Here is a 9181-nt window from a genome sequence, read left to right as displayed (position 1 = left end):
AATAATCATCAGCCTGAGTGCCCCGTCGTGTGTGTGTGTGTGTATACGCCAGGAGTGAATTCTCGATAACAGCCGCTTTCTCGGCTCCGATATCTACCCGTACAGCGGTGCACATGCCGCCTTAATCGAACGGTTAATGAACCGTCGTACGTTCTCGCGCGCTCTCGTCCATTGTCAGCTCATGCCGGCCGCGCACCGAGTGATCGATACACGCGCGCGCTCCACGACTCCGCATAATTACACCCGACCTGATTCAATGGAGTTAGGGGAGCTAGGAGTTTAACTTCGTATAAGGGCGATTCACTCTCGGACAAAAGCACCACCGCGACCCTTTTTTAACCGGATACACACTATCCGAAGAAAGCGACGGGCTTCGCCCGGTCGCATTCTTCCATTTTTTTACCAAAAACTAAACAGACCCCTCCGTTATCACTACGATGTTCGTGAAGATAATGTAACGATGATATAATCGTTACGACGTTGAAGCGAATAATAAGGTGTTGTCGACGCAACAAGATGTGTGTTGGGCGCACTCATTTATTAACAAGTTTTTAATCAGATTACATTTTTTTTTTTGCCGACTCGCTAGACGATATAATAATCTCTCTTTCTCTCTCGCCGTTTTTAATATTTGCACGTAATCGTCTATCAACATCTTCTTACTCTGTTTTTATGTACTTGCGTTTATAATGGCGCGCTGTTCAGATCAAGCCGGCACCAACTAAATACTACGCTATTACAAAGCGATATTACTTTTGCGCTATATACGATCTTTATCAATACATAGTTATTTCGAGATACACGTTACTACACATGCTCTTGTCCGGAGTTTTCTGATACACCGTATTCGGTATAATAACAGTGCGCTCTTTCTTTAATAGCACAGTACCGATGCCGTTTAACAAATGATCAGTTTCTTTCTTACGGACGATGCTACTTTGCGCGAAAAGGAGATCACTCCGTCTGTGGCCGCCGTTCCGCATCGGGCCCTCGCATAAGGCCCCGCGCCGCTCTCGCGCGATCGCTACTTAGTTGATATTATCATCAAATAGGTAATTTCACGTATAGGCGAATCTCGTACAGCTGAGAAACTGGCAGCGAGGCTTCCAGATCGGCGCGAGGCCAGCTTTATATACATATGCAATCATGATGATTTTTTCGCGGCGCGATATTCGATATCACGTATCGTGTGTGTGTGTGTGTGTGTATGTGTGTGTGCGTGCGTGTGTGTGTGTGTGCTCGCAGCGCGCGCACGAAAATAACATCGGATAACGATGTTTTCTTTCAATTTGTTCGCGTCGATAGGCACCGATCGTGGCGCAGCCCGCCCGCCCGGTAATTGCATCCCTCGGGAAGTTGCGCGCGCCCGGCAAGACGGTACCGAGAAATTCGTAGGCCCCATTATCCTCGTTCACGAGCGCGGAGCATTAAGCATCGTGCACACACAATCGCGAGCACGGCCTTGCTCGTGACCATGACCCTTTCTCCGTATATACAACGCGGGGAAGATACATCCCGCGCGGCACCGCGGTTCGCCACACTCGCTGGCCCTGAGATCGACATTGCAACGTGCTCGCAGTCTCGGGGGCTGTCGACCGTTACTCATCCGTTTTCACCGTCGAACGTTTTCTCGTCTGCTCTCGCTCCCCCCTCTCCTCCGCCCCCGTGATCTGCCGCAGCTTTTTGCAGAGCTCGCGCGATTTGAAATTAAGCGTCGTGAACAATAAAAAGCGAGATTCAGTTTGTCCAGTCGTGTTGCGATTACCGAACTTTCGCAGAACTAAAGAAGAATTAAAAATTATTTTTGCGGATGATATTTGAGTTAATTGCTTGCAAGCTTGAGAGAGAGAGAGAGAGAGAGAGAGATTCAAGTTTTGTGGATACCTATGTAACAGTAAAACTTTTTTTATGAGCGATTCGAATAAAGAAAAACACTATACTACATGTATGTACATATATATATTTCACGCGCGCGTGTGTGAAGATGTAGGATCCTCTTAAGTTCGAATTTATTTATTTAAATAAAAAAACTTTTAAAATATACTCAGTTTAATGATATATATATATAGGTATGAAAATGTAATAAAAAGATAACACACAGGTGATGTTTCTCTCGAGGTTTTTTTACAACGTGTTTACGTTTTGCAATAAGAGATACGCAGAAATAACTCGGTCTGTTCCAATTTACCCTTTGCGGAAATGCACTTTCAGCTTTATGGGTGATTAGTCAGACTAGATGATTGCAGTTTCCATGATTGCTAGTGTCCAGACAGTTTCAATCATTTTCAGTGCGCAATAATGCGCATGCTGAGATAATGACAAGCGCAAATGAAAATGAAAACTAAATATCATAAACCTCATGTAGAAAATGTCACTTCGAGATTGAAATCTTAAAAAAATTGATAATTATTCCGTCTAAAAACACTATATTATATGTACGTGTATAGTATACTTTTATATACCATTATACATATAGATATACAATATACATTTTTGTGCAATGTCAAAATGCAATAATATATGAATAAATATACAAAGTCTTACACACACGCGCACGTACACAGACACAATACACGCGCGCGCGTGTGTATGGAGATCTTCTTGTTGTTAGATTCGAGTTTATTTATTTACCTAAACAAATTGTTAAAATATACTCAATTTAATTATAAAACTTATATACGTAATGATTATCAGCAATATTTAGTCCGTATCGTTGGATCGCGTAATATTCTTTCAGCGTTTTCTCTCATCGACGAACGCGGACTTTCTTTTTCATTTTCAGCATTGTATCTCTAATTCTTTGAAGTATAGAAAAAATATCTAGGTTTTTATAGTGCTTAAACGTGCATGGTAAGACGTTATTCATACCATCTTTACATTGTGAAAGTTTTGATGTAAAATTTGTGCTTTAAAAAGTTAATCGTTAGTTGTTTTGCTCTGTTTGAATTTGACTCATTATCAGACAATCAATATACATCAGGTAGAAGAAACAGAAAATATTTTTCTTTTCCGAGCATCGTCGCACAAATATACATTTTCATGTTGTGAGAATTCTCGACCGTTAAATATGAATATTCGAGAAAATATAATTTAATAATGTACATATATTTATGTAGAATATGTTTCTACAACATATGTAATATACATATGTATGTAGAAACATACATTGTATATATTTTTGTATAATTGTATACATTTGTCATTGTATATTTTTTAAAAATATATTTTTAAAAATTATTTTTAAAAATATATACAATGTTATTTCGGTTTCTACATATATATGTATATTACATATTCTATATATATATATATATAGAATATATATATATAGATAAATATATATATATACACATATCATAAACATTATTAAATTGAATGAAATAAATTCGGTTGTAGGAGCCGTTTACAGGATGTTGTGCAGAGAATGTGCTTAAATATATATATATATATATATATATATATGTATACACATATGTATACGTCAAAATAATTTTTTTTTCCTCCTATAGGATGCTGGATTTGCGTCACATATATATGAAAGACTCCGTATACCTCCCTAACTAATTTTAAAATATTGCGAAAAAAACTCCTCAGCCAGAAGTCAAACCTGGAATCTCCGGCTTTCCGGGCCGTCGCCTTCCCTCTTAGGCCACCGAGGCACTTGGAGTTTGTCTCGCAATATTTAGCACATCTATCGAATATTAATCTGATAATAAAGCCATCTTCCACCAGCGTAAAGCACATTCTCTGCACAACATCCTGCAAACGGCTCCTACAACCGAATTTATTTCATTCATTAGTTTAAAGACTCCGGAGCCCGAAGAGTCTTCTTCTTTATTTTCTAGTTTATTATTAATTATTAAATTATATTCTCGAATATTCATATTCAACGATTGAGAATTCTCACAACATGAAATTGTATATTTGTGCGACCGTCTTTGGAAAAGAAAAATATTTTCCGTTTCTCCTACCTGATGTATATTGATTGTCTGATAAGGAGTCGAATTCAAACAGCAAAACAACTGACGATTAACTCTTTAAAGCACAAATACATATATATTTATAATTACTCAAATAATATTATTGCATTCTCGAGAAAAAATAAAAACATATGATCGTATAAGATTATATATAAGTGATCAGATCGCGCCAAATTTTGGATCTGATTTTATATTATCATATAAAATCACACACACACACACACACATACACACATAAATGATATCATATAAAATTAGATCCAAAATTTGGCGCGATCAGATCACTTATATAATAATCTTATATGATCATGTGTTACCTATTTTTTCTCGGGTTTATATATTGCACAAAGATGTAAAAACATCGAAACCGTTTCAGTCGCGCAACTCGCGATACGTACCGTTTGCCACCACATTGTTGCCATTACTTTATTACCACGGGGCTCGTAATTACGTACGCAGGTGCATCTCTTTGAATTACGTCGAAAAGGAAAACGCGAGCGAGCGAGCGAACGAGCGAGCGAGCGAGCAAGCGAGCAAACGCGCGCGAGAACGAAGAGATACGAGCCGACGTAGCTCATCCGCCCCGACGAATTATTATTTCCGGCCCCCTCGGTTGATATTATCGTAATGCAAATTGTATATAAACCAGCTGCGTGTAAGTCTTGCGCGTCGTAACACAAAAGCAAAAATCTGATAGAACACAACAATGATTGATGTTACTCTCGCCCGTTCCTCCCGGACACACAATCGGGTACAATAAATAACAATAATAAATAATCCCGATCCTTTCGAAATCAATGAATAATCGAGACGATTAATAAGGAGAACTGCTTCTCTCTCGCGGCTGTCTATAAGAAGAAAAAGAGAGAAAAAGAGAGAGAATACGAAATATACGTTTATATACGTTTTGATATTTATAAATCAAATGTGTTTCTCTCTTTTGCTAAAACGTCTGCGAAAATTCACGAAACATCGGAATGACGAGCTTGTGAGATCTTTCGAGCGTATCTATATTCTCGCTTCGAAAGAGAGTCGTGGTTATAGAATGATAAGGTTTAGAATGTGTGTAGTATAACTCTCGTTACATATCTGTGTGTTGTTGTTATTGTCGAGTCGACATAATGATTGGATACGTGAAGAAGAGTATAGAAACCCGCGGTGGTATCTGGCAACTTGAGCGACGGAGCAGAGGACCGCGCGGAGAAGTAAGAAAGCCAACCCGACGCGACTTGAGCTCGAGATCGGTTAGAAGAGTCTGAGAGAGGAGAGAGAGAATACCGAACACAGTTTCTCTCAGCGCGCCGCGGCGAACCCTACGTGCTTTTATTACGTGGCCGTGATGTCTCGAACGAACTCGTAGCTATTATATTTCTTTGCTGCTTGCTTGTCGCTTTTTTTTTTTTTTTTTTATAATACTCCGCGATTTAACGACCTTTCGCCAAATACGCGCGAGATGCAATTTACTAACGAAACGTATATAATATTTCAGTGCGATCGACACAGCGGCATTGATTGTCAATGCGTTTTTGTTACGTCGTTATTATACTAACACGCGCTCCTATGCGCGAGTGTGTTCGCGGCGAATGTGAACGCGAATTAAGACTTCTTGCAAAGAAAGACAAGTCGCTCTATTAATTTTCGGTTCTGCCGCGCGTTCCGTCACGTTTTCTCTTCTAACCGCTCGACTCCGATATCCTTCGTAGATATTGTTAATCACGCTCTGTGTTTCGCTATCGCCGCCATTACATCGGCGGGAGGGTACTCGTAACCTCATTGTTATCGCGAGAAGTGGGATCAGGAAACGAAGAAAGAGGGAGAAAGAGAATAACAAGGTAGAGGAAGAGGAACGGACGCGATTCGGGGAGCGTTCGCGAACGAAGGCTCGAGAAGAAGAGAAAGAGGGTAGCGTCTCTTCACAGGTGTCGCTTCGGAGCGCTACCACTAGAGGCTACATTCGCTCCTGGTACCGCGAACGGTAAACCGGCGGCTTCGACGCCGCTACTCGGCTCCGGTCAGCCAGTTGCGTCACCTCGAAACTTCTCCAGCGGGATCCCGCTTCGGCGGAGTACAGAGTGGTTAATCAACAGTATGTCGCAGTGCCGCGTATAAATTTCGCATAAAAAAAAAAAAATGACCGCGAAGATTACGAGAAGAATCGGTTCGGAGTTGTCGCGCGACAAGTGATAGATTCCGGTCCGGAAAAGTGCGCGAGCTTCTTCGATTTTTTCGGTTTACTTTTGTGACACGAGAGAGATCCGAATGTTCGAAAGAAATTCCGTCTATTGTTCCGATCGTCATTTTTTTGTGAACGATTTCACCGATCGAGATTGAAAGCAGTGACAAACTTGAAATAATATAGATTTTTGATCTTCGAGTGCACATGTGTTATAGACAAAAATTTTAATTAAAATTAGTACTTTTAAATATTTTTAACTCTGATATACAAACAGTTTGTTCGACAATTGTTCGAACGAAGACTTTTCTGTGAAAACAATGGTTTTAAACGCGCTGAAAGATAATTTTATTGAATACAAAAATCTCAATGTACGATCCACGAAAATCAGAAGCGAGAACGCGCCAGAGACAAGGTGTAGCATCGGCCGTCGATCGTCGTTCGGCCGGAGATAACCGGTGGAACCAGAGGACCAGTTCGACTACACGTTCTCGTGAGGAACCTCACATGCACGCGCGCGACGGACGGCCGTTATGTAATCGACAGCGGCGTTTGATGGAATTCATAAACAATGTAAAAGACCGGTCATCCAACGGACATTCATTTTCTATATATTTACGATAATGTCCTGAACGCGCGGTTAGCATTTTCCTGTCGCGCGATATTTTCAAAATAGAATCGCTTGTTTCTGGAAGCGAACGTCCGAGCATGGTTGTCTACCGCGCTATTAAAACTTGTTTAATTGCTGATGAAAAGAGCGCTTCGACACGGCGCTTCTTTTTCGAGAAAGAAGATGGATTAGCGCTCGCTCGTGAAACAAGGAGAGGACGTTATCGTGCGGCAGCGATCAGCGTTTTACTTTTTGATTTTTTTTTTTAACGCGACCGGCGTTTAATCGAAGGAGGTGATCAACGACGTCGCAGGGAAGTCTGATCGACCCGTTAGAAATTAAAGGCTTCTACACACCATTGCGTCGCGTCGCGTCGCGTCGCGTCGTCCGATCGACGAACTGCATATGAACTAACGCGAGAATGCTTCTTCGCACACTCGGTGGTGCACCGGATACAGTGCGGTGAAGTCGAGACCGTGAAGATCGCAGTCCGTAGCAGGGCAATCTAAGCTTCCGACGCGGTTGATCCAAGGCGCGACAGATATGGATGACGGTGTGCAGAACGGAGTGCAGTCAGACCAGTGGTTGTCAACCTTCGAGAAGGGAGAGAAGCGCGCGAGTTCACTTGGCGCGTTGCGTTTTATTCGCACGCGAAGCAGCATTCGGCGAGAACTCAAACGACAATGCTATCGGTAAGTAATCACAAAAATTAAAATACTGATTTTATAAAAAATTGTTAAAAGAACATTTATCTGTATTAAATGTATATATATACATATATACCCCAGTAGGCAAATTGCACAAAAATGGCATCATAAATAACGACGATTTTGCAATGATCGCATTAAGATGATTTGCCATAACGCGCAACAGTTTTGTCAAAATAACATTTTGTAAATAATATTTGTCAAAAATTAGAAAAGAGTCTCGTTATGCATTTCTACAAGTATATACATGAATCAATTTAATTTCTTCATATGCAATTATATTTTTCTACATGTTTTAAACATTACATAGCTAAAATTTTTTTCTCAATTATTGAACAATTTCTTTTTAAATCTAATTTTGCAAACATACGTTATAAGATGATTTGCCATGTCGTTATTGTTTTGCCGAAATAATATTTGGAAATTAATTTTGCAAACAGTTACACATATTTTATAAAAGATCAATATTTTTATATCTATTTCTCAAAATATATCTACATAATTGCAAATCACAATTTTCATGCAAGATTTTTGTCACATAATTTCATAAATATTTTCCTATCGGGGTATATATATATATACATATATATATATGTGCGTGTGTAATATCTATATAATATATAGATTATAGATCATAATGTAAGTAAGCTACTAACTTTTCAATCGAGAAATTACTATGTACATTCGAACGACAATTATCAATTTAACGCTTGCTGTATGCAGTACTCAACGGAACTCAAACTTTTGCCCGAGTTATTAGTTAAATAAATAGTTAGAAAAGAACCATCATAGGCGTCAGCCGTGCGTGCTCGAAAGAAAACATTTCATATCTTTTTGTTTTTCTATGCGCATTGTTTCAAGCAATAATAACTGTCGGGATATCGCAAGTTTTCACGATGAACGTGTTCTCCGTGTTTCGTACCGCATTTACTCTTTACGAACAAGTCCTCGTGAGCGCATGCGCGTCCGGGCAGGACCGGCTTTGCGTTTCGGTCCTTTTGGGATCAACATTGGTTGCTGGCTAAAAAGACCGCGGAGGGAAAGAGAACCGAGGCACCCAGGGCTTCTTGAGTCCGCCGTAAGAGGAATGCTGAATGACTTGCGACTCGTCACGCTGCCAGCAAGTTCGCTGGCGCGCGAAGGTCCGCGTATATATTTTATATATGTGTAAAGATAATATATTAATGCAAAAAGAAGATTTAATAAAATATTAAATAATAGAAATGTTCAATACAAATGTTCTCGCTAAAGATATTTCGACGACGGCTGCAAACTCTGCTTCCTAGACAAGCGTTTTGCCGTTATCTTCGATTTTCAAAAGATGTTTATGTTCGGTATTTGTGTTTTCAATCTGCGTAAGGTCGTTTCGATTTTGTTAACTGCTAGCTGATTTTGGATCAACACAGTATTTATTACGATATACGTATACATGTCATATAAATATATAAGAAAATCGAACTTAAGTGTATCTTATATTTTTAAACCGTTTATAACGTATATTTCTGTATATTGACTCGCCGAGGTAGATATTTCGTGTCGAAGCTAGCAGTTTACAAAATCGAAACGACCTTACACAGATCGAAAACAAATACCGAACAAACATCTTTTGAAAACAGAAGATAACGGCAAATCGCTTGCCTAAGGAAGCCGATTCCGTCGTCGAAATTAGTTGTAATATATACATATATATATATATATATATATATATATA

General features: G+C 39.5%; 1 protein-coding gene across 1 annotated transcript in view; it reads left to right on the top strand.

The window, feature by feature from the left end:
- The first annotated feature begins 5782 nt into the window (after nt 1–5782).
- Nucleotides 5783–9181, top strand: part of LOC109860399 — a 23494-nt gene continuing 20095 nt past the window's right edge. The window contains exon 1 of the mRNA XM_020439456.1: nt 5783–7455. Within this exon, the coding sequence (XP_020295045.1) occupies nt 7307–7455 (149 nt within the window). The 5' untranslated portion in view covers nt 5783–7306. The remainder of the gene's footprint in view (nt 7456–9181) is intronic.

The sequence above is a fragment of the Pseudomyrmex gracilis genome, unplaced genomic scaffold (assembly GCF_002006095.1).
Source record: "Pseudomyrmex gracilis isolate BER0280 unplaced genomic scaffold, ASM200609v1 scaffold_375, whole genome shotgun sequence".
NCBI lineage: Eukaryota > Metazoa > Arthropoda > Insecta > Hymenoptera > Formicidae > Pseudomyrmex > Pseudomyrmex gracilis.
The sequence above is the reverse complement of the archived record's forward strand: the minus strand, read 5'-3'. Positions and strand labels throughout refer to the sequence as shown.